The sequence below is a fragment of the Culex quinquefasciatus genome, chromosome 1 (genome assembly GCF_015732765.1).
Source record: "Culex quinquefasciatus strain JHB chromosome 1, VPISU_Cqui_1.0_pri_paternal, whole genome shotgun sequence".
NCBI lineage: Eukaryota > Metazoa > Arthropoda > Insecta > Diptera > Culicidae > Culex > Culex quinquefasciatus.
This window is the reverse complement of record NC_051861.1, coordinates 12185954-12212010: the sequence shown is the minus strand read 5'-3', so window position 1 is coordinate 12212010 and position 26057 is coordinate 12185954. Positions and strand designations below refer to the sequence as shown.

At 39.2% G+C, this 26057-nt stretch overlaps 2 protein-coding genes across 2 annotated transcripts; one reads left to right on the top strand and one right to left on the bottom strand.

The window, feature by feature from the left end:
- Window positions 1-16842: 16842 nt before the first annotated feature.
- Window positions 16843-17522, bottom strand: LOC119771195. Its single transcript, XM_038266865.1, has 2 exons — window positions 17448-17522; window positions 16843-17371 (listed from the first exon to the last, which is right to left on the bottom strand). The coding sequence occupies exon 2, from the start codon at window positions 17324-17326 to the stop codon at window positions 16940-16942; it is 387 nt and encodes a 128-aa protein (XP_038122793.1). The 5' UTR covers window positions 17327-17371; window positions 17448-17522; the 3' UTR covers window positions 16843-16939.
- A 198-nt stretch (window positions 17523-17720) lies between these two features.
- LOC6049956 lies at window positions 17721-18218 on the top strand. The gene is made up of 2 exons (XM_001866601.2): window positions 17721-17789; window positions 17846-18218. Exons 1-2 carry the CDS (start codon window positions 17733-17735, stop codon window positions 18122-18124), a joined length of 336 nt encoding a protein of 111 aa, XP_001866636.2. The 5' UTR covers window positions 17721-17732; the 3' UTR covers window positions 18125-18218.
- Window positions 18219-26057: the final 7839 nt, after the last annotated feature.

The following is a 26057-nucleotide window of genomic DNA, read 5'->3' as shown; positions in this document are numbered from 1 at the left end:
GTGTGTGTGGCTCGTTGAAGAGTTCAAGGAAATTGTAAGCTCAGGCTTATCACCCTGGATGTTCACATGTGAGTCGAAGATTCTTGAAAATTTTACCCATGTTTTGGTCTGGAAACCTTCACGCGCTTCAAATTTTGTGATGATTCTGGTTAATTCATGTTCTGATTACGGATTAGCCTAACCTTTCGGAAACCATCTTTCCGGAAACGTCTTACAAGAGTTTCGCATTTTCGTTTGCTGCCAAGAGGTAGACACAATTTATGTAAATGAAATCACGACAAGATTTATTCATGGCTACAACTTGGCTAGAGATAAGCTCAGCCCTCAACCTGAACTATCCTCACTTTCAGCAAGTAACTTAGACGTTCCGTATGACTGCTAATGGTTAGTGTGTTGGGTTTGAGTGTACGAAACAAGATAACTTTTCCCAATGAATATTCATCATTTGGGTGAAGGAACACCCACCTCTTCCGCAAGCCCCACAGAGACAGTGGAGTACTGTTCGACATGTGCTAGACATCCCACAAGGAGAAGAACTTAAATCTCCCCGAGAAACTACTGGCGTAGCACGCGCCATAATTCACACTGTCGGTGCGGAGAACATGGGAAGGTTCCGCTCAGCTTGCCCTAAATAAGATCGGGTACAGTCCGGAATGTGGTCCCCTTACGGTATGACGCTGGCGTACCATTGGTGAGAGACGAGAGCGCATATTTCACACGTCATTAATCTTGAATGGAAATTGGTCCATCGATCTGGAGTGAGAGCGAGGGATCGACGCAAAGTATAGAGTAGTCCGCAACAGGTCGAAGTTATCACCTAATCTAATAAAGTTGAAGTAAACGGCGTGCAAATTGGGGCTGATTCTGGTGCTGGAGGTATTGGTGCAAAAGGGATGATAATATACAGTTATTTCACATATTCGGAACACTTTTGGCGACCCTTTCATTTTTAGCACCTTTATTTGGACATTCTTGTGGAGAAGTTAGTTAGCTGGTGGAATCCTCACAGCGAGACGATCACCTTGCTTCCTCGACGGTTGCTTTATGAAAGAGGCCGACGGTTAACTTTGTCCCGCGAACTGTCAGATCCATTAGGCTGCGTCCGTGCGCTGTCACTCGAAGGCTTCGTCTGATACGCAACCAAACCGAGGGGGCTAAAAAAAGCTTTCATATGAAGGTAAAAGCGAATCATTTTGTTCAATTGGGTACTAAAGCCCTATGTCAATTTTTGTGTACAACGGTAAAAAACACGTTTAAAAACCATTTCTGATCACTTTTTTCATTTTAATGCAAAAAAAAATATTGACAAGACAACATTTTTTCGACGGATCAACTATGGTCCCCTTGGAACGAGCTGTCAAGTAGGAACTTTTCTGTCAAGAAGGACCGCGATGTTAATTTTTCTAAATTGATTTAAAAATCCATTTTAACCTCTTTGTGGCCGTACAAAGGGTCGTTGTACTAAGAAAAATAAGCTTTATCGCTGTAATCAATAATATCAGCAATCTAAGCTTCATTTTAGGACCCAATTATCGATTTGCCATGATTTTTTGGACATTGGCCGATCTGTATACTGTTCCGAATATGAGGGATGACTGTACACGTGTTTTGAACATTTCATCAGCTTTGCAACTATAATGAATTCTCTCGTTGTCGATATCGAGAGCGGGAGGTATCAAATTATAAGGCCAGGTCAGTAAAAAAACCATTTTGAAAATTATATCTTCTAAAGAGTTGCATCCAACATTTTTTCCATTTTAGAAACATATTCTTGAAAATCGTTTTTCAGTGAAACGACAAAAAATACATAAATGACTGAAAATTAAGTACCAAATCAACAACAAGTCAAAAAAATAAAATACAAAAATTACGCAAATTACGAAACTAAAACTTAAATTAAAAAAAAATACGAAAATTACGAAAATTACGAAAATTACGAAATTACCAAAATTACGAAATTTACGAAAATTACGTTACGAAAATAAAGAAATAACGAATATAACGAAAATTACGAAAATTACGAAAATTACGAAAACTACGAAAAATACGAAAATTGCGAAAATAACGAAAATTATGAAAATTACAAAAATTACGAAAATAATAAAAATCACGAAAATTACGAAAATGGCCAAAATGACCCAAATTACCAAAATAACCAAAATTACAAAAATTACGAAAATTACGAAAATCACGAAAATTACGAAAATAACGAAAATTACAAAAATTACGAAAATGACAAAAAAGACGAAAATAACAAAAAAGACAAAAATGATCAAAATGACGAAAATGACCCATATTGACTAAAATGACCAAAATGACCAAAATGACCAAAATGACCAGAATGACCAAAATGACCAAAATTACCAAAATGACCAAAATGACCAAAATGACCAAAATGATGAAAATGACAAACATGATGAAAATTACGCAAATTACAAAAATTTCGAAAATTACGAAAATTACGAAAATGGCCAAAATGACCCAAATTACCAAATTAACCAAAATTACTAAAAAGGCAAAAATGACCAAAATGAACAAATAACCAAAATGACCAAAATGACCAAAATGACCAAAATGACCAAAATGACAAAAATGACCAAAATGACCAAATGACCAAATAATCAAAATGACCAAAATGACCAAAATGACCAAAATGACCAAAATGACCAAAATGACCAAAATGACCAAAATGACGAAAATGATGAAAATGACGGACATGATGAAAATTACGAAAATAACGAAAATTACAAAAATTACGAAAATTAAGAAAATTACGAAAATTACGAAAATTACGAAAATTACGAAAATTACGAAAATTACGAAAATTACGAAAATTACGAAAATTACGAAAATTACGAAAATTACGAAAATTACGAAAATTACGAAAATTACGAAAATTACGAAAATTACGGAAATTACGAAAATTACGAAAATTACGAAAATTACGAAAATTACGAAAATTACGAAAATTACGAAAATTACGAAAATTACAAAAATTACAAAAATTACGAAAATTACGAAAATTACGAAAATTACGAAAATTACGAAAATTACGAAAATTACGAAAATTACGTAAATTACGAAAATTACGAAAATTACGAAAATTACGAAAATTACGAAAAATACGAAAATTACGAAAATTACGAAAATTACGAAAATTACGAAAATTACGAAAATTACGAAAATTACGAAAATTACGAAAATTACAAAAATTACGAAAATTATGAAAATTATGTAAATTACGAAAATTACGAAAATTACGAAAATTACGAAAATTACCAAAATTACCAAAATGACCAAAATGACCAAATAAACAAAATGACCAAAATGACCTAAATGACCTAAATGACCAAAATGACCAAAATGACCAAAATGACCAAAATGACCAAATAATCAAAATGACCAAAATGACCTAAATGACCTAAATGACCTAAATGACCTAAATGACCAAATAACCAAAATGACCAAAATGACCAAAATGACCAAAATGACCAAAATGACCAAAATGACCAAAATGACCAAAATGACCAAAATGACCAAAATGATCAAAATGACCAAAATGACCAAAATGACCAAAATGACCAAAATGACCAAAATGACCAAAATGACCAAATAATCAAAATGACCAAAATGACCAAAATGACCACAATGACCAAAATGACCAAAATGACCAAAATGACGAAAATGACGAATATGATGAAAATGACGAACATGATGAAAATTACGAAAATGACCAAAATGACGAAAATGATGAAAATGACGAACATGATGAAAATTACGAAAATAACGAAAATTACAAAAATTAAGAAAATTACGAAAATTACGAAAATTACGAAAATTACGAATATCACGAAAATTACGAAAATTACGAAAATTACGAAAATTACGAAAATTACGAAAATTACGAAAATTACGAAAATAACAAAAATTACAAAAATTACAAAAATTTCATCAAAAAAAGAAAATTACGAAAATTACGAAAATTATGAAACTTACGAAAATTAAGAAAATTACGAAAATTACGAAAATTACGAAAATTACGAAAATTACGAAATTACGAAAATAACGAAAATTACGAAAATTACGAAAATTACGAAAATTACGAAAATTACGAAAATTACGAAAATTACGAAAATTTCGAAAATTATGAAAATTACGAAAATTACGAAAATTACGAAAATTACGAAAATTACGAAAATTACGAAAATTACGAAAATTACGAAAATAACGAAAATTACGAAAATAACGAAAATTACAAAAATTACGAAAATCACTAAAATTACGAAAATTACGAAAATTACGAAAATAACGAAAATTACGAAAATTACGAATATTACGAATATTACGAAAATCACGAAAATTACGAAAATTACGAAAATTACAAAAATCACGAAAATTACCAAAATTAGCAAAATTACCAAAATATCGAAAATGGCCAAAAAGGCCAAAATGACAAAAATTACAAAAATGGCAAATATGACCAAACTGACTCAAAAGACCAAAATTAACAAAATGACCAAAATGACCAAAATGACCAAAATGACCAAAATGACCAAAATGACCAAAATTAACAAAATGACCAAAATGACCAAAATGACCAAAATGACCAAAATGACCAAAATGACCAAAATGACCAAAATGACCAAAATTACCAAAATTACCAAAATTACCAAAATGACCAAAATGACCAAAATGACCAAAATGACCAAAATGACCAAAATGACCAAAATGACCAAAATATCCAAAATGATCAAAATGACCAAAATGACCAAAATGACTAAAATGACTAAAATGACCAAAATGACCAAAATGACCAAAATGACCAAAATGACCTAAATGACCAAATAATCAAAATGACCAAAATGACCAAAATGACCAAAATGACCAAAATGACCAAAATGACCAAAATGACCAAAATGACCAAAATGACCAAAATGACCAAAATGATCAAAATGACCAAAATGACCAAAATGACCAAAATGACCAAAATGACCAAAATGACCAAAATGACCAAAATGACCAAAATGACCAAAATGACCAAAATGACCAAAATGACCTAAATGACCAAAATGACCAAAATGACCAAAATGACCAAAATGGCCAAAATGACCAAAATGACCAAAATGACCAAAATGACCAAAATGACCTAAATGACCAAAATGACCAAAATGACCAAAATGGCCAAAATGACCAAAATGACCAAAATGACCAAAATGACCAAAATGACCAAAATGACAAAAAATGACTAAAATGACCAAAATGACCAAAATTACCAAATAACCAAAATGACCAAAATGACCAAAATGACCAAAATGACCAAAATGACCAAAATGACCAAAATGACCAAAATGACCAAAATGACCAAAATGACCAAAATTACCAAAATGACCAAAATGACCAAAATGACCAAAATGACCAAAATGGCCAAAATGACCAAAATGACCAAAATGACCAAAATGACCAAAATGACCAAAATGACCAAAATGACCAAAATGACCAAAACGACCAAAATGACCAAATAACCAAAATGACCTAAATGACCTAAATGACCAAAATGACCAAAATGACCAAATAATCTAGATGACCTAAATGACCTAAATGACTTAATGGGTTAGTGGTTGTCCACGATCCATACACAAATGTTGTTTTTATTGTATGGAAAATTGTTCAGGAAGGAGGGTTCCTTAAAACTTAGATATTTTCCGTATCCGATTCTTGGGGGGCTGATCTCTAAAATACACTGTACCAGTGTTGATTAAATCTGTTCCTAAAGACGATAAACTACGATCGACCGGTTTCAATATGGGACCATGCAATTACTTATTTTTTTAAGGAGCATAACCAATTTCAAATCCCTCCTTCTTCTGAAGTGTTCACGCAGTTTATGGATGGCTCCTTAAACCCTTTTGTCTCACGATTTCAACTGTAAAAACCTTACTTAATCCACCCTTAGGTGGTTGGTGCCTTCCTCACATTTAGAGGGAAATGCTATCCAAAATAGATACAAAAGGCATGATAGATCCGGACAACTTTTTCATCAAATTATTTGAGATCCGGCCTATAAAAAGTTCATAAATAACACTTAAGTGCTTATAACTTTTGATAGAGTCGTCAGATCCTCAACATTTTGAACTCGTTCAAAAGGTCTTTCGAATACTTTTCTAAAAATTTATAACATGACGGGGTTTCTTACAAAAAACACCCTTTTTACAATCTTCCGGACTTTTGCTAAAATCGTTTTTTTAGCATAACTTTTGCAGTACTTAACTAAACTTTATAATTTTCAATAGCGACTTATAGGACCCCAAGATGGATCGAATGAGACCAAAATGGTCCAAATCGGTTCAGCCAGTACCGAGATAATCCAGTGCACATTTTGTTGATCAACATCCCACCACACACACAGACATTTGCTCAGAATTTGATTCTGAGTCGATAGGTATACGTGAAGGTGGGTCCAGGAGGGCAAATTAAGAATTTCGTTTTTCGAGTGATTGTATAGCCTTTCCTCAGTAAGGTGAGGAAGGCAAAAAATCAATTTGGATGCCTCTTAGTTTATGCAAGAGCAATTTGAACAGACAGCTTGCTAGGGAAATGTTAAATATAATGCGTCTCCTCCGAAATGTTGGAAGTGACAACTATTTAGGGAGACGCATGGTACTTGAAACTTACTAGCTTGGTATGTCTGTTTAGTATTAGTTCAGTTTCGCCTGTCAATCTTTATTTAGTTCAACCATATACTTACTTTACTTTACTTTTACTGCTCGTACAACCTCCGGGTCATGAGCTGTCTCCAGATGCGTTGCCATCTAACTCGGTCCTGGGCTGCTTCTCTCCAATTCCGCTGCGGAAATCCCACACTTTCCAGATCTTCCTCCACTTGGTTCAACCACCTTGCTCGTTGCGCCCCCCTCCGCCGCGTTCCAACCGGCTCCGAATTGAACACCAACTTCACCGGATTGATAGTCTGGTTCAGTTGGCGCGCATCCAGCGCGTCCGGCATTCTCACGACGTGTCCGGCCCACCTGATCCGGCCAGCCTTGGCGACCTTCCGAATACTTGGCTTGCCGTAGAGTTGCGCTAGCTCGTGGTTCATCCTTCTCCTCCATACAGTGTTCTCACGCACGCCGCCAAAGATCGTCCTAAGCACTCGCCGTTCGAAAACTTCAAGCGCTTGCAAGTCCTCCTCGAGCATCGTCCACGTCTCGTGCCCGTAGAGAACGACCGGTCTTATCAGCGTTTCGTACATGGTGCACTTTGTACGCCGGGAAAGATGACCAGACCGTAGGGTCTTGTGGAGTCCGTAGTAGGCACGACTACCGGTGATGATGCGCCTCCGAATTTCTCTGCTGCAGTTGTTGTCCGACGTTACCAATGATCCGAGGTACACAAACTCCTCCACGACCTCGAACTCGTCGCCGTCGATCGTCACGCTCGGTCCTATGCGAGCCCTAAGGGACTCGGTTCCTCCTGCCAGCAGATACTTCGTCTTCGCAACATTCACCTTCAATCCAACCTTATCCGCTTCCCGCTTCAATTCGGTGTACCGCTTAGCCACCTCCTCGAACGTCCTGCCGACAATGTCCATGTCGTCGGCATAGCAGATGAACTGGCTGGACCGGTTGATAATCGTGCCCCGCATGTTGAAGCCCGCTCGCCTCATGACACCTTCAAGCCCAATGTTGAAACAGAGGCCGGAGATACCGTCGCCTTGTCGCAGTCCCTTGCGCGATTCGATCGGGTCGGACATCGCTCCCGAAATCTTCACGCTGCACCGTGCACCATCCATCGTTGATTTCACCAGTCTGATCAGCTTCCCGGGAAAGCCGTTTTCGTACATGATCTTCCATAGCTCATCGCGATCGACCGAGTCGTACGCGGCTTTGAAATCGATGAATAGGTGGTGCGTCGGGATCTGGTACTCGCGACATTTTTGGAGGATTTGGCGCAGCAAAAAGATTTGGTCCGTCGTCGATTTCCCCTCCACAAAACCGGCTTGGTACGTCCCAACGAAATCCTTTGCTCGCTCCGACAGACGACAGAAGATGATCTGAGACAGCACTTTGTAGGCCGCGTTGAGAATAGTGATGGCTCGATAGTTCTCACATTCCAACTTGTCCCCCTTCTTGTAGATCGGGCATATTACTCCCTCTTTCCACTCCTCCGGTAGCTGTTCTGTGTCCCAGACCTTGACTATCAGCCGGTGTAGGCAGGCCGCCAGCTTGTCCGGGCCCATCTTGATGAGTTCAGCACCGATACCATCCTTACCCGCTGCTTTGTTGTTCTTCAGCTTCTTGATGGCATCCTTAACTTCCCTCATCGTGGGTGCTGGCTCGTCCCCGCCGTCCACCATACCGCTGACGTCGTTTCTCCCGTCGCCCTGGTACTCCGCCTCTGGGCCGTTCAGGTGCTCGTCGAAGTGCTGCTTCCACCTTTCGATCACCTCGCGCTCGTCCGTCAAGATGCCTCCGTCCTTATCCCGGCACATTTCGGCCCGCGGCATGAAGCCTTTCCGGGATTGACTAAGTTTCTTGTAGAACTTACGCGTTTCGTTGGAGCGATACAGCTGTTCCATGTCCTGGCACTCCAACTCTTCCAGGCGGCGCTTCTTGTCCCGAAAGAGGTGGGTTTGCTGTCTTCGCAACTGTTTGTACGACTCCTTGTTCCCACGGGTGTTGTGCAGCAGCCACTTGTCCCGCGCTGCTTTCTTCTCGTCCCAAATCGCCTGACATTCCTCGTCGAACCAGCCGTTCCGTCGAACTCGGTCCACGTACCCGATGGCGCTCGATGCCGCTGCGTTGATGGCTGCTTCCATATGGCTCCAGCAGGCCTCCAGAGGGCTTCGGCAAGCTCACCCTCGTCAGGCAACGCAGCTTCGAGTTCCCGCGCGTACTGAGTAGCGACCTCATGGTCCTTGAGCCGCTCCAGATTATACCGCTGCGGGCGACGGTACCGGATCTTGTTGACCTCAGACAGGCGTTGGCGCAGCTTAGCCACCACCAGGTAGTGGTCCGAGTCGATGTCCGCGCCACGGTAGGTTCTGACGTCGATTATGTCCGAGAAGTGCCGACCATCGATGAGAACATGGTCGATTTGCGTCTCCGTGTCGTTTGGTGATCTCCAGGTGTACTTGTATAGGAGGTGTGCTGGAAGAAGGTACTACGTATGGCCATGTTTCGGGAGGTAGCGAAATCGATGAGTCGTAGGCCGTTCTCGTTCGTCTGCTGGTGAGCGCTGAACCTCCCAATAACCGGTCTAAACTCCTCCTCCTGGCCGACTTGAGCGTTTAAGTCGCCGATGACAATCTTGACGTCGTGTTTTGGACACTTCCTGTACTCGCGGTCAAGAAGCTCGTAGAAAGCGTCCTTGTCATCGGCGTCGCTTCCATGTGCGGGCTGTGCACGTTGATGATGCTCAGGTTGAAGAATCGGCCCTTGATTCTCAACCGGCACATTCTGTCGTTGACTGGCCACCAACCAATCACGCGCTTCGACATTTCGCCCAACACTATAAAAGCTGTCCCCAGCTCGTGTGTATTGCCGCCGCTCCAATACATAGTGTAGTCACCGTACACCCGGTGGTCCTTCCCGTCCAGCACACCTCCTGCAGCGCCACGACTTCGAGACCGCGGACCTGCAATTCGTTGGAAAGAATGCGGTCGCTCCCATCGAAGTTGAGAGACCTGCAGTTCCACGTCCCGAGTTTCCAATCCCTGGATCCCCGAAAATCGGGTCGGCGATTGGATCGGCTCGCATCTGGAGCTCTCTGCACTACTGTTTTACGGCGGGTGCGTGTAGCCATCACCAACCCCTTGTCTCGCCGGAGGACCGTCGTACCAGGACTGTTTAAAGTCCCACCCTGGCACTGGGACTGTTAGTCAGCCGCCCTAACCTGGGAACAGACGCTGTTCCGAGCCGCCCCTAACCTGGGGAACAGACGCTCGGGGGTCCTAACTCTATCTGCTGTAAGCCGCCCCTAACCTGGAGAACAGACGCTTACCTCGACGATGGAGCAGGACACCGGTTTCCTTGAGCCGCCCCTAACCTGGGGAACAGACGCGCGAAGGGGGGGGGGGGTTCACTCGCCTCTATAGGAGCCGCCCCTAACCTGGGAACAGCCGCTCACGGGTAGAAGGCGTCGAAACCCCTATTGTTTTGGGCCGCCCCTAACCTGGGGTACAGCCGCCCAAAAACGGATGGAGGAGGAGGGGGGGGGGGTGCACGTACGATCTGGTTGATTTAATTCACTCCACTTTAGTACAAAAAAAATTTCTTTTAAATTTTTTAAAACTTTTTGTTGATTTTTTTCTGCCGCACACTTTTTTCACTCCGACCCACTGTGCGTGTCGAAATTTCTTCCACACTTCCAAGCAGCACTACACCCAGCTCGTTCACGACGACGACGATACCAGCACACAACACAATCGCGGTGCGAAAGAACGAAGGCGACGACGACGACGGTATTGTACTTGCCACGCGGGAAGCACTTTATTGTTCTTGTTGTGGCTCGATTTGATCCGCAAATCGGCACAAAAAACTCGCGAGAATTATGACGGATTCGCGATCGTCGAGCACTGCTTTTAATGTCCACCGGTTCACTGCAGGTTCCGGAGAGTCTCAACGGAATTTCACGCCGCGATGTACCGGCTGACAACGATTTTCGCGATAAAATCGACGGACCGGCCGGAGCGCGACACTACACCAGTTCGCATATAAGGATATCATTCTTTTGGTTGTTTTTCGAAGTTGATATCAAGTTCCCATAGTGGCAGTTCGTGGCCGAATGGTTACGCTGTCCGCTTTGTAAGCGGATGATTCTGGGTTCGATTCCCATCTGCTGCAACCTTCCATCGGATGAGGAAATAAAATGTCGGTCCCGGCCTTGGTTGTTAGGCCGTTAAGTCATTCCAGGTGTAGGAGTCGTCTCCATGCCATAAGTACAAACAACACACCAAACCAAACCTACTCCGGTGGAATCGCTGGCGGCGGTTGGACTCGCAATCTGAAGGTCGTCAGTTCAAACACTGGGGTGGAAGGTTCCTTGGAGTAGAAAGAGGTTTGGGTGCTCTCCCCATTCAAGCCTTCGGACTCCTAGGCGAGCAGTAACTTGCAATAGAGACCACAAAAGACCCGGGGGTCGTTAATGTGGATGGTTTGATTTTTTGATCAAGTTCCCATCTCCCTCCACCGAACAGTGCTCCCGGCGCTTCCAAGCTCCACACTCAAGTTTTGTTTTGATCCGTTTGTCTGCCCACACACGCTCTTTCTCCACACTCAGCAGCACTCCCACGTGGCCGTAGAACTCCACCGGACCTTCCTGTTCCGTGCATCATCTTCCCCCAAAAAAACCGTCGACGAAGAGCACCCGAGTCCCGATCATGCGCACTTGAGCGCAGAGTTCTTTCGTACCTGCCAGCCTGCCTGCCAGAATCAGCTGTTCAGGTCTCGCGCCGAGTCACTCACCCTACCACGAGAGACCACTGACCGACCTCTGAGTGCCACGACGACGACGCATCCCAGGGTTCTCCACGGTCACTGCTGCTGCTGCGGTAGTTTATCGTGTGCTCCGGTACGTCCCGGTCGTGTCCTGTCTTGTCCCGTCGCCGCCTCATCGCGGTTCATCGTCAGTTCGGTTCTTCCCGGGTTATTTTGTCCAGCCGTCCGCGTCGTTCCGTCGATTCCGGCCGTCGCGCGGTCTTCGTAGGAAGCGTTTCGCTGAAGTCGTCGTCGTCGTCGCGAGGTTCCGTCAAATGGTATCGCTCGGGGATCCCGGTGGATTCGTCCGCGTTTGAAGTTCCGTGGTTCCGGGGACGATTTCGCGCGTGTTCGAGCCACACTTTTTTGTGGGGGGTGAGAGGGTGTGTGTGTGCGTGAGGGGTCGGGTTGACCTAGAGGATGTTCCGAAGCTTGTGGAATAGCAGAAGCAGTAGCGACCATGTGTAGTGCAACTACAAGTGATTCCAAGCAGTTTTGCAATTCAAATCTGACCTGTGGTGGAATGTGGTGGTGAATGCTAACGTGTGCAGCCCAGGTCAGGAGTCCACTCTTGCTGGAGGGTTCTTAATTTATTCCGCCGGAAGTGACGTCGGAGCCGTTTTGCATAGCGATTCTGCAGCTGGTGAACACACATTGGAATGGTGAAGTTGCCCAATTGAGTCAAAGTCAATTACCTACGTTCTGTGGATATCCCCGATACATATCAGTGAAGTTCGGTCTTCCAAAGGATTTCCCCGGAGTGATTCGCCAAAAGGTTGGCAAGTTAGAGTTTTCTGCGGTTCCTGCATGCACCGATACATATCAGCATCTGTGGATTAACATATCGCTACTTCCTAGGATAACTTCAACTATTGTTACGAGTATTATCATATCATAAGGTTAGGGTGCATCTCGTAGTGCTTAAGTGAATGTCAGTTTAAGAAGCATATCTAAAAAAATATCAAGAAAAAAAAGTTGAAAATAGTTACAAATCAGTAGTTGTAATTCCTACTACGCATATTTCAGTGTTACACAAGGAAGAAAAAAATAAGTGTGAAAAATATTCCAACATAACCTACAAAGTAAAAGTAATCAATTTTCAAACGTAGTTCCTTAAGCTAATCATGAAAAAGTGACTGAACTCGCTCAAAATCCAACACAACACAACACATATCACAACTCGTCGGAGAAAGCATCCTTCGGACAAAGTAAGTTTTTCCTCCCTCCCAGAACACATTAGTCTTAGTTGGGAGTCCAAAATTGGCAGTTTGAAAAATGCGGGGTATGTGGAGGTCCCATTGGGGAAATTTTGGCGCGGGCCAAGCTTGGTGAAAATTGGAATTCAAGCAACGTGAATGTGCGGGCCATGAAAGCATGGCTGACTTTCCTCTCCTTTTTTTGCGAAAAAAAAAGATCGTATGTCGTGGTGGGTTTTATGAGCTACAGAAGCAAATTTTTAAATCAAGTATTGTGATTTGAAGATATGAATAAAATTGAGAGTGAATTTAGGGTTTAAAAAATTTATGTTTTTGTAATTTATGGAGCACGCTTGTGCAAGTGTCTTATTATCAAGTATCAGAATCAGATTCAGGGCTGGAGTCGGATATTTTTGAGAACCCGAAGTCGGAGTTGGAGTAGAAATTCGTATTTTTTTATTATAATGTTAAAGCCATGGCTTGTTTTTTTTTCGGCCAGCGCCGAGGGACATAAACTTAAGCAAATATTTGATTCGGCATAAATTGCACACAGGTTTAATATTTTTTGATTTTTCAAAATGCTTTTTTTTTAATTTGGAAAAACGACACTAAATTGTGCATTTATATTTTTTTAAATTTTAAAGTTGACTCTCTGATGTTGATCTTCTCGATATTAATATTGCTCCAGCTTCCTTTCAAGTAGCATGATTTGATTTCTCGTTCAATAATTTGCATTGAATTTAATTCAAACATAATATTAATGCTGATATTTGGAGACATTTTAAAATCATTGTAATTGAAGATTGTAGCAAATATGAACTTATCTATTATTTAGAAAAAAATCTCGTTCCTAGAACAAATCCTGTTATTTTGAATGCTGTCAAAAGTTGAGGTACATTTTTGGCTAAAAATGACCTCTTGAAAAATCACTTTCTAATACTTTTGTTGGAATTGCTCGAAAACTACCAAAATGTTTGAAAATCTCCACCTCAAACATTGTAGCATGTCAATACGATTCCATCGAAAAAGAAACACTGTTGGATGACCTGTTTTTACCATATCGTTGTATTTGAGCATCATAATAGTTTCATTTGACCAAATGTCACACCCTCTAAGGGATGAGATTGGGTCAATTTTCAAACTATTTGCATTTCATTTAAGGGAGTGTTCATCAATATCCACCATATTTTGGGAACATAAGCATAAGCATAAGTGCCCACCCGCAGTTGCTACTCCATTATTGACCAGGCCCTCCAGAAGATCCACGAGCCGTGGAAGATGAGTGGGAGCTATCTTTCCTCGCTTCGCAACTTCTCAAAGGCCCCTATCATGCTGATCAATACCGGCGCCGGCCACAACCAGTGGTAGGGTCACGGGGAAGTGGATGGGAATGTTAGTCCGATACTTGAGACCGCCCAATCGACTGCATCTCCGACAAAGTATCACATGAGTTTTGAGGGGGTTAGTAGATGAGTATGAGGTCAGGATTCACGAGTGGCAGTGATGTAACCATTAGCATTTTGTTTATCGGTTGAACATTTTAAATCTTAGGCAGGCGGCTGCGTAAAAATAGATAGTTGATTATTTAAAAAGTTTTTTTTTATCAAACGCGTGCCAGCCGAGCAGTAGTCCTATGGGCTGAACTTATCAGTATATTTTTACTGTTTTTACAATTTAGATAACGCGAGCAAATTTCAAAAATAGTAAATAAATGACGCTTTACTCTTCATAAAATCGATAGTTTTATTAGTTAATACTAAAACTGCCAGTTGGAATAAATTTTTACGATCATTTAGGACGAAAATTATCTCGAAAAAACAGGACTGCTCGTCCCCAGAAGCACTGCACTTATATATCCACCATATTTTAGGAAAATGTTCATAAACTATCTAAGAACAAATCTTCGTTGAAAGATTTTCGATATTATTTAAATTGTTTTTGTTGTTAAGAAATTACGAAAGGTGTTTCGTTTTTTGAGCCATAGTCACCCCACTGACGGTACTAAAACTTAGTCTTGTTTTGTGCATTTGTAGCCAAAAGTTTAATTTGTATTCTTCTCATGTTTTACATTTCTACAAAACGACTTTTATAATAGCTTCTATCATATTTTTGATTCTGAAAATATCTTTATAAAAAATAAAAGAATTAAATTTAGAACAACATTTTTTTTATGTCAAGATTCGTTTTCTCTCAATAATCGCAAAACATTCTTTTTTCAAATTATGTTTGGTCTATGAGTTGAATTACAGAAATTTCAAGCATTATAACTGCAACTAAAATACTAAAAATAAAACATCTGTAGAAGTTTTGCTGCAAAGGCATATGTCACCACCTATGAACAAGCAGCGTAAACCTATGATTTTTTTAATGTGTTTCTTCCTTCAAAATCAACATTTTAATGAAACTTATGCTGAATTCGAATAAGAAAAAATATTGCAACTTTCCAACATTTGTTTGAATTTTCTATGAAAAACTGCAAATTTAGAAAAAAACAGTTATTTGGAGTATTTGGCAAGAAACTCGGTCAAAAATCAATACAAATTGTTAAATATACGTAAACACATGTGTTATCTATTTTATTACTGTTTATTTGGTATATATATATATATATACTGGGAACTTGTTTTTTCGAGTTCCAAAACATGAATTTTAATGAAAAAGTTCCCAAATTTTTGTGCGCCCCAAATTTGATGTTCACTATTATAAAACAAAAAAAGTCCCATACTGCGCCATTTTTTTTAAGTTTCGATAAGTAGTTCAAAAGATATGTATAAAATGTATTTTCGCAAATATCGGAATGTAAGAAAACTGACCAAAACACTACTCAAGTCCCAGCATGTTATACATCATTAGTTAGGTATTCAAAAGACCAATCTAACGAGTTGAGCAGTGCGTGGCCGAATGGTTACGCTGTCCGCTTTGTAAACGGATGATTCTGGGTTCGATTCCCATCTGCTCCAACCTTCCATCGGATGAGGAAGTAAAATGTCAGTCCCGGCCTAGGTTGTTGTTAGGCCGTTAAGTCATTCCAGGTGTAGGAGTCGTCTCCATGCCATAAGTACAAACAACACACCAAACCAAGCCTACTCCGGTGGAATCGCTGGATGCGGTTGGACTCGCAATCCAAAGGGTGTCAGTTCAAACACTGGGGTGCAAGGTTCCTTGGAGTAGAAAGAGGTTTGAGTGCTCTCCCCATTCAAGCCTTAGGACTCCTAGGTTCGAGCAGAAACTTGCAATAGAGACCACAAAAAAACCCGGGGGTCGTTAATGTGGATGGATTGATTTTTTTTATCTAACGAGTCCAACACATTGCAGATCTGGCAACCCTGCCTCATTAGGGTGTAATATCAAAATTGATATTCCAGCACAGCACTTTTTCAGTTCCTTTTGGGGTCCTAAACAACTCCTCAAAGTTTGGGAACGATTGGTTAAGTCCTCACTTTGCGCAAAAAATACGTTTAGACGAGTTTTTAACACGCTGCATCTTTTTTTAGGAGCAAGTTAGCACCATACTCTCTTCGGAAAAGTTGTAGAGCACCTTCCAGAGAATCCGATTATGAATCTGGTTTTAGTACAGCGTGAAACGTGGATTTTATAAATATCAAAATCCAAAAAAAAATTGGTTTCCTCCATTCAAATTTATATGAAAAATTGAATCGCTTTACGCAAAGAGAGGACTAAACCAATCGTTCCCAAACTTTGGGGAGCTGTTTAGTACCTCAAAAGAAACTGAAATATTGCTGTGCTTGCTAAATTTGAACAACTTTATTTTTTTTCCATACAACCATATTACACCCTACTGCCTCATGTTATGACAACTTAAGAGATATTTGTGTACTTTTTCATTCATGATCTGAAATGAAATTTGTATCCAAACTCATCATATCACCCAGTTTCGGTAACTAGTGAGAACCACAACCACATAGGTGAATTAAATTAGTTTTTTTTTAATTTCTTTTAAAACGATTAAATAAAACTGTACAACTTTCAATACCAAGCTGTAGGACCTGAAAGAGAACTGAGTGAACCACATCCGGACAAAAATTTTTCAGCCAAACCCGAGAAAATCATGTGCATATTTTTGATCAACATCCCACACACGCGTTCAAAATTCTAGTCGAAATGCTAAAAGTGGGTCTAGGAGGTCAAATTAAAAAGTTTATTTTTCTTGTGATGTTATAGCCTGAGGAAGGCAAAACCTTGAACTTTAAATAACTTGAACTTATTATAAAATCAAATTTTGTTGGACCAGTTTGACCAGTTCAACTTTCACACCGCGTACTTCAACATTCCCTCCCGCAGACACGCCACGATGTCGGCAGCCAGCTGGCAGCAATCGTGCTCGTTCGAAATCCCGTCACACTTTTCCCCCATCTCCCGCACCATCGGTTGCCTCTTCCGGTCAACGTTGGCCAACGAAAAGCTCAGGTATCCGTCCCGGTTGAACTGGCGCCCGTCGGAAAATCCCACCCCCTGCAGAATACAGTCGTACAGACACATCTGGAGTCGGCTTTCCGGCAGGCGAAGTTCCCGCGTGATCTGGAGATCTTCGGCGGATGCTCCCAGCTTGCGCTGGCAGTCTGCTTCGAGGGCTTCTTGGGACATGACGAGAGCAGGCATCAACGCTAGCAGTAGTTTGACGGTGCTGCAGCTCATCGTGGCTTGGTGGCTCGGCTGATCGGGAGTGACTGATGCAGTTGGCTGCAGTTGAACGGAATGTACAGTTATTGCCAGGGAACATCCATCGATTACGTCCTCCGGACGAATAGAATTTAACCGCTGGGAAACGTGTCAGAAGATGAACTACTCCGATGGAAGGAGCAAATGCTAGAGGCTGAACATGACGAACGTAAGTCGCATGTTAGTTGACGATTGATTGTTTGTTTGTACTGATTGTACACTTTAGAATCAAAGCTGTAAAAGATACATCTTTTGGTAATTCTATACCGTTTCATAAAATGAACAATTAAATGGATTTATCTGCTAGTTCAATCTTGGGAAAAAGTTGATAAAAAGCAAAAGGTGACTTTTGAAAATGTTACGAGTCGTTAGTTTTACCAACATGAACTTGATCTCTGCGTTTGGAGTTTTCCTTGCTGCGGCCATGGTGTCTGCGGATGTAAGACAAAGGTAACCTTCCAAAAACTTCCAATAAGTCTCGACTTTTCCTTAAAGCTGTCAATACAGGAGGAAAAGTGCATGAAAGAGGAGGGCGCAACGGTCGACGATGTTGAGGCGTTCCGCGCGGCCAAAATGCCGGAAACTCGCGTCCAGAAGTGTTACTACGGCTGTCTTTTTCAAGCGCTTGGATATTTGGACGCAGAGGGCAAGCGGTTCAACAGCGAGGGTTTCCTCAAGACCACACTTCCGATGGCCGCAAACAACGAGAAACACACGCAGGGTGCACAGATTGGCCAAACAGTGCGAGGGTGTGGCCAACGAGGACCGCTGTGAGCTGGGGGAGGACCTAATGGCGTGCCTTAAGGATCGTGGTTAGAAATGGATCATTTTGTAATACCAATATAGTTGAGCTGAGTTGTGATACAAATACCGTTTATTTTTAATACTCTAAGTGATTCGATACCGTGTGCTAATCGTCCTTGTTGAAAATTCCGTCACAGTGCTCCGCAATCTACCTGAGGGTCACGTGCCGGTCCTTTTCAACCGATGCCTGCCGGCCAGTTTCAGATACGTCTCACGCTGGAAGACACAGTCGTACAGACACATCTGCAGCCTGTTCAGCGGGTATTCGAGCCTTCGGGTGGAAGCCCCGAGCTCCTGCTGGCAGACTTCGTCTATGGCTTGACCCGCGTTGGTGGTGCAGGTTAGGGCCATGGTTAGCGTGAGGGTGAACGTGGTCAAGATCATCGTGACTTGGCGGCTCGGATGATCGAGCGTGACTGCATGTGCTGTCAGCTAGGAGTAAACAGTAATTACAAGGTGTTGTATCAAGTTAGTCTGATCTGCTTTCGAAATAACGTTGGTATCAAGGGCCATACTGATCGAGGAATAGCTTGGCGGTTTTATGAAAGTGAGCAATGCTCTACGAAGTAGGTCTTTTTGTGTAATTTTAATTTTTGTATTTTTTAATCCGATTGAAACTTTTTTGGTGTCTTGGGTATACCCAAAGAAGCCATTTAGCATCATTAGTTTGTTCATATAATTTTCCATACAAATTTGGCAGCTGTCCAATAGGGTGCCCAGAATATGGGACTTTTTTTTCAAAACCTCGCTCCACAAGCTGAATATTGTTCCTTGACCTATTTTAGGACTCTGGGCCAAATATGAGCAAAATCAGTCAGCATTTACCCATTGATACTCGAAGGTGAAGTTTGTATGGGAAAAATCGAAAAATGTATGGAAAACCCAATTTTCATACGGTTTGGTCTTCAGGGTGCGCCACTTCCATCCAAATATTCCCAAAAGTGAGATTTTCATTGAAAATTTAAGGCTCTACAACTTTGTAAAACATACCAAAGCTATAAAACTCGATCCTAAAAAGTTATTAGTGATTTAAAAAAGTCATTTTTTTATGAAATACATTTTTTTCACCAACTTTAGGCTCGGGTATCAATGGGTTAATCTCAACCAATTTCGCTCAACAGTTGCACAGATGCAAAAAAATAACTCAATAAATCGTTTTTCGCTTGTGGAGCAGGGGGTCAATTTTTCTGGGCACCCTACTGTCCAAACATAAATGATATAGAGCAATTCCAGCTCAAATCAGGAATATTTCTGGTATTTTTGTACCCGACCCTCTCCAATTTCAATGAAACCTTGGTGACATGTTATCCTAGGCCTATATAAGCCATTTTTGTGTATATGGAGCCAATAGTACTCGAAAATAACATTTGAGAAGCGCGTAAGGTATTTAAATTTTTTTTTGTATTTTGCAATTTAAAAATTACTGTATCTCGAATCCGTTGCATCGTATCAAAAAGTGGTCTAAGACAAACTTGTGGGAAATTGGACGGGCTTTCTTAAAAAAATACACTGAAACAAAAATATTCTATGAGATTTTTCAGTTTTAGAGTTTAAAAGCTAAATTTGATGGTAATTTTTTTTCGCTCAAAATTTTTGAGTAAATAGCCTGAAATGTTACAAAAAGACTCACAAAAAATGCAGAATGTTATGTCTCTCCTAAAAAAATACAAAAATCATTTACTACAACTGTTTTTTTGAAAAGTGGTCTAAACGTCATTTTTTTCAGAATCGATAGTGGGAATCGATTCTCCAGACAATTTTACATAAAAGTCTTCATATTGACCATTGCCCTAAGTCCAATCCTTGGGAAGATACAGCGGTTTTAAAAATAAAAATGTTGAAAAAATAGGTTTTTTGGTGGTTTTTGGTAATTTCATTAGGACATACTTGGTTTTTCAGTCTCGTAAATATTTTTACCGGAAAGCTCGTTCAATTTCCCATGAGATTGTCTTTGGCCAAATTTCAATTAAATGTATGGGCTTACAGATATAAGTTTAATTACATTGCTCATAACTGTAAATAAAATATATTTTTTTCAGTTTGGTAGAAACCTGGATAGTAAATAAGCTTACGTAAATAATAAGACAAGTCAAATTGAAAAACTGGCAAAGACAAACGTATGGGAAATGGAACGAGCTTTCCGGTAAAAATATTTACGAGACAGAAAAAACCAAGTCTGTCATATAGAAATTGCCAAAAACCACAAAAAAAAACTCATTTTTTCAACATTTTTATTTTTAAAGCCGCTGTATCTTCCCAAGGATTGGATTTAGGGCAATGGTCAATATGGAGACTTTTATGTAAAATTGTCTGGGGAATCGATTCTCACTATCGATTCTGAAAAAAAGACGTTTGGACCACTTTTCAAAAAAAAAACAGTTGTAGTAAATAATTTTTGTATTTTTTAGGAGAGACAGACCATCCTGCATTTTCGTGAGTCTTTTTGTAACATTTTAGGTTATTTCCTCAAAAAAACTGAGCGAAATAAATCTTGACATCACCATCAAATTTAACTTTTACACTTAAAAACTGAAAAATCTCATAGAAGTGGCGTGTATTTTTGTTTCAGTGTATTTTTTTCAGAGAGCCCGTCCCATTTCCTACAAGTTTGTATTTAACCACTTTTGATACGATGCAACGGCTTCGAGATACATTATTTTTTAAATTGCAAATTATAAAAAATATTTAAATAACTTACGCCCTTCTCAAATGTTATTTTCGAGTACTATTGGCTCCATATACACAAAAAATGGCTTATATAGGCCTAGTATAACATGTCTACAAAATTTCATTGAAATCGGAGAGAGTCGGGTAGAAAAGTACCAAAAATATTTCTGATTTGAGCTGGAATTGCTCTATATGAAAATTCAAAAATCTATATATTTTGAAGGATTTTTTTGATCGATTCGGTGTCTTCGGCAAAGTTGTAGGTATGGATAAGGACTACACTGAAAAAAATGATGCAAGGTAAACTAAATTTTGGGGACTTTAATGCCACGTTTTGTCTCTAAAACTGTATTTGCAAAAAACACATTTTTTTGTATGTTAGGAGACACCCTAGTAACATTTTTTTCCAGGAGTTCTACAAGAGCTCTTCAAGATAGCTACAGCATAGCAGTTTGGGCCGCGGTAGGATAAAATTCTCTTCAAGTACTCTTCCAAACTCCTGAAGAAGTTTTGAAGAGAATTTTATCCTACCGCGGTCCAAACTGCTATGCTGTAGCTATCTTGAAGAGCTCTTGTAGAACTCCCGGAAAAAAAATGTTACTTGGGCATCAAATGTTAACTTTTCAGAAATTTCCAGAGTGTGCAAAAAATCTTCGGCCGAATTATAATTTTTTTATCAATACCGATTTTTTCATACTAAAAAAATGAAAATAGTGTTTTTTTGCAAATCAAGTTTTAGTGACAAAAAGTGAAATTAAAGTCACCAAAATTTGTTTTACCTAGCATTATTTAATCCGGCTGACCAAAATCTCAAAGCATACCTCGATAACCATAAGAACCACAACCACAATACTGCATTATTAAAGTCTGTTTTGTAAATTTGCTTCATTTTATTTCCGTCTAAAACAAGCATCAATTTCAGCGGCCAGTTCACAGCGGTCCTCATGTTTCAAACCATCACACCGAGCGGCCACTTCTTGTATACCCTGTTGTGGGTTTTCACCATCATGTTTGCGTGTTTCTCGTAAAAAACCCTCCTTTAGGAACCGATTCCCGTCCGACCATCCCAAATGCTGAAAAACGCAATCGAAGAAGCATTTTTGGACGCGCGTTTCCGGCGCTCGATGCTCCGTCATCACGAGCTCGTCTGCTGCGAATGCTCCCTCTTTTCGGCGGCAAAACTCACCTAACGTCTGAAATGTTTAATTTTTTAACTTTTAAAATCATCTGGTTGAAACTGTGACAAACCTCTGAGAGAACCAAATTTGAGAACGAAAGCAGGAAAATTAAGCAGATGGATTTCATTTTCGAACTATTTGTGGTATTCAGAGCAAAACTCTTGCTTTAAATACTGTTTTATTCCACCAGATTAATGGAGCAATTTTCAATTCAATTTGTTCCGTAACGAGGTTCTGATTTAATCTGGTTTATTTAGTAAAAAAAACTAACTTAATTTACGCACGTGGTAGGAGCCTTCCTCACTGCTTACTGAATATCGGCCACACTAAAGATCCGGAAATAAATTTCATCTAGATTTTAAGTTTTCTGATTGTTTGTGCGCAGAAAACATCAATTCAGTTACGGAACCAAAAAAAATGCTACCGGGACCGCCTGGGATCGATCCCAGGCCGACTGGGTGAGAGGCAACCACGCTTACCCCGACACCACGGTCCCTGTCTTATTGAACCAATAAAGTTCAATTAAAACAGTATTGACAGAGTTGCCAGATCTTCGACATTTTGGACTCGATAGTCCGGATGATGGATCGGGACACAGTTTTCGTACAGAAAGGTATATAAATATCACTTGAGCTTTAATATAATAACTTGAGACAGGGTCGCCAGATATTAAAATAAAACATGTTTGAACGATGCTATTTGATACAATTTATGGCCATTTATCTAAAATCCGGATTTTTTCGAAAACACATTTGTATACATGACTTTTGAACTACTTATCGAAAGTTAAGAGGCAGTATTTGTAAATATTGCTCGGTTTGTTCTAGAGGTCGTATCGAGGTGCTCCGATTTGGATGAAACTTTCAGCGTTTGTTTGTCTATACATGAGATGAACTCATGCCAAATATGAGCCCTCTACGACAAAGGGAAGTGGGGTAAAACGGGCTTTGAAGTTTGAGGTCGAAAAAACATTAAAAATCTTAAAACAGCTCGCATTTCCGTAAAACTTCATCAATTCCAACTCTCTCAGATGCATTCGAAAGGTCTTTTGAAGCACTTCAAAATTTGCCATAGACATCCAGGATTGGTTTGATTTTTTCTCATAGCTTTTGCAAATTACTGCTAAAAATGGATTTTTTTAAAACCTTAATATCTTTTTTCAACAGCCTCCAACACCCATACTCCCATAGGTCAAAAGATAGGTAATTTTATGGACTATAAGCCTTCAGAAATAACTTTTTGGCCAATCGCAGTTTTTCTCATTGTTTTTCGATTTTTCTATAACAAACATTTTACAACGTTAGTTTTTGCCCTGTAGGCCGTCATAGCGGCACATATTGGTCTCAATTTTGTCATATTCGGAATCCTCGGACAATTTCACGTAAGTTAGAAGTATTGGAGTTGTAAATTTGGTTTAAAAAATAATTAAATAAAACATTTTCGAAAAAAGAAATAGATCTTATTTACCTTGTGATCAAAACGTCAAATGCCGTATTTAGTAGGCGAATATCTGTTTTACCCCTAATCCGACAAAATGTTAAAAAATATTTTAATTCATTTTAAATGGCATTTTTTCCAATCAAATTTACAACTCCAATACTTCTAACTTACGTGAAATTGTCCGAGGATTCCGAATATGACAAAATTGAGACCAAAAAATGCCGCTATGGCGGCCTACAGGGCAAAAACTAACGTTGTAAAATGTTTGTTATAGAAAAATCGAAAAACTATGAGAAAAACTGCGATTGGCCAAAAAGTTATTTCTGAAGGCTTATAGTCCTTAAAATCACCTATCTTTTGACCTATGGGAGTATGGGTGTTGGAGGCTGTTGGAAAAAGATATTAAGGTTTTAAAAAAATCCATTTTTAACACTAATTTGCAAAAGCTATGAGAAAAAATCTAACCAATCCTGGATGTCTATGGCACATTTTGAAGTGCTTCAAAAGACCCTTCGAATGCATCTAAGAGAGTTGGAATTGATGAATTTTTACGGAAATGCGAGCAATTTTAAGATTTTTCATGTTTTTTGGACCTCAAACTTCAATGCCCGTTTTACCCCATTTCCCTTTGTCGTAGAGGGCTCATATTTGGCATTGGTTCATCTCATGTATAGACAAACAAACCCTGAAAGTTTCATCCAAATCGGAGCACCTCGATACGACCTGTTACACATTGGTGAAAAACTCGCTCTAAAATTTCGTTGGAAAACTAGGGACAGCATTAAAAACAAAAACAATGAGCAATTCTGGAAATTATTTTTTTTGCGTTCTGATATTTAGATGAAACGTTATGGAACATACGCTTCTCTGGATAAAATAGTCTTGAAATGCAGTTTTTTAATTTAAAATTACTTCTTTTTGCTAGTAACAGCTAGAGAATGTCCAAATAAAGGTCCTCATTTGGCATGCTGTTGTTCACCAATTATCACAAACGTGTTCGTATTTGTGGATGTTCCGAATATCTGAGAAAAAATATTTACACTCTAAAAAACTATCCATTTTTTAATTCAACCTTCAACACAAAAATAATAAGTCCGTTTTATGTCTGTTGTTTAAGTGAATGTCTCTTGACTCTGATTTGTTGAGCTAGGGAATCAGTTTGTCAACATTAATTTGCAAATGCCGCCGAATCTTTAGAAACATGGTAGGTTGAATATAAATAAGATTTCTTTTTTAGATGTTAAATCCAAGAACATTTTCTTTTCGGAAAGGAGCAGAAAATTTACTTTATATTTGCATCAAAGGCATTGAAGATGGTTCTAATGGTTGCAGAGGCCTGATGTTCAGCTTCTGAAAAAAATGAAAATTAGGGTTTTTATCGTCAAACTATAAGATGACGATAACTCGGTCCGACAAATTTTCAAAAAGGAGAATTTTTTAAACTGGTTATTTTGAGCAATACTTTTTTGTTCAACCCTGTTGGGCGTCCAATTTTCCGGGGTTTTGAACCTTCCGGGAAAGGGGAAAAAAATGCATCCCGGGAAATTTTTAAAATAGTAATTAATTGTATATTTTCATTATATTTGCTATGTTTTTAAGCTTAAAATCATAGAATTAGTTCGTTACTATTTATAGGTGACAATCTACGTTTCAGTTCAAACCAGGATATTAGTTTTTAGTTCAACGTAAATTCAAAAATGTTTTTTTGTTCTTTGTTGTGGTTATGATTTTGAACGAACCACAATTTTCCATCCAATGTAATTCAAATTGAATGAGTCTCTTGTTAATATAAATATTGCTTTTATTTAATCTTTTTATTACATGACTTTAAAAGCTTTAACAATTTCTTTGACGATGTCTTAAAAAACAAGAGACGACAAAACCATTTATTTGTTAAACCAGTAAATGTAAAATTTTAGATAAGTTTTTAGTTTGAAAATTTTATTTTGAAAATTATCTTTAAGTCACTGCATTACTGTCACTAACTGTTTTGTTCTGTTCCTGTTTTATCCGAAATCAATCAAAGATATCATAACAATACGTAAACAATTTGGCTCAAACAGAGCTGTCTAAATTCCTTACATTTGTCCTAATTTGCCTGAGATGTCAGAATGAAAATTATTTTTTTATGATATTTTTGTCAAGCTCAATATTATAAAGATACGTAAATATTATACCAAGTCTCTTAAAAAAAAATAAAGAATATTGAATGCGCTAGACACTTTGCGGGTCGGTTAACTAAAATTTTATCAATTTCTCTAATAAGTCAAATTAATTCTGATGTATGCCGAATACAAATATTAATGCTTTTAAATTATTATCGATTACCAAGTATACATCTTTTCATCTATTTCCATAACCAAATCTGAATTTTCAGATCAAAATTTTTATGTCCCAGGAAATCCCGGGATGGACAAAATACCTGACTGAATTTATAATTTCAGGTCTAAATTACGATATTTGAAAAGAAAAATATTGCAAAATACTATAAACATCAGCCACAAGTGCCTTCCTTTTAACTTTAAGAAATTCGCCGCCCTGGGCTTCTACGTATATGGAAGTATGGTTTTGTAAAACTAAGTGTAAAAATGTTACTAAGTTAACATCAAATCATTTCT

Excerpts from the sequence above, each read along its gene's own strand:
- LOC119771195 (XM_038266865.1), bottom strand. The coding sequence starts at position 17,326 with ATGAGCTGCAGCACCGTCAAACTACTGCTAGCGTTGATGCCTGCTCTC.
- LOC6049956 (XM_001866601.2), top strand. The coding sequence starts at position 17,733 with ATGAACTTGATCTCTGCGTTTGGAGTTTTCCTTGCTGCGGCCATGGTG. Across the intron at positions 17,790-17,845 it reads CGGCCATGGTGTCTGCGGAT|CTGTCAATACAGGAGGAAAA; the intron begins GTAAGACAAAGG and ends TTTTCCTTAAAG.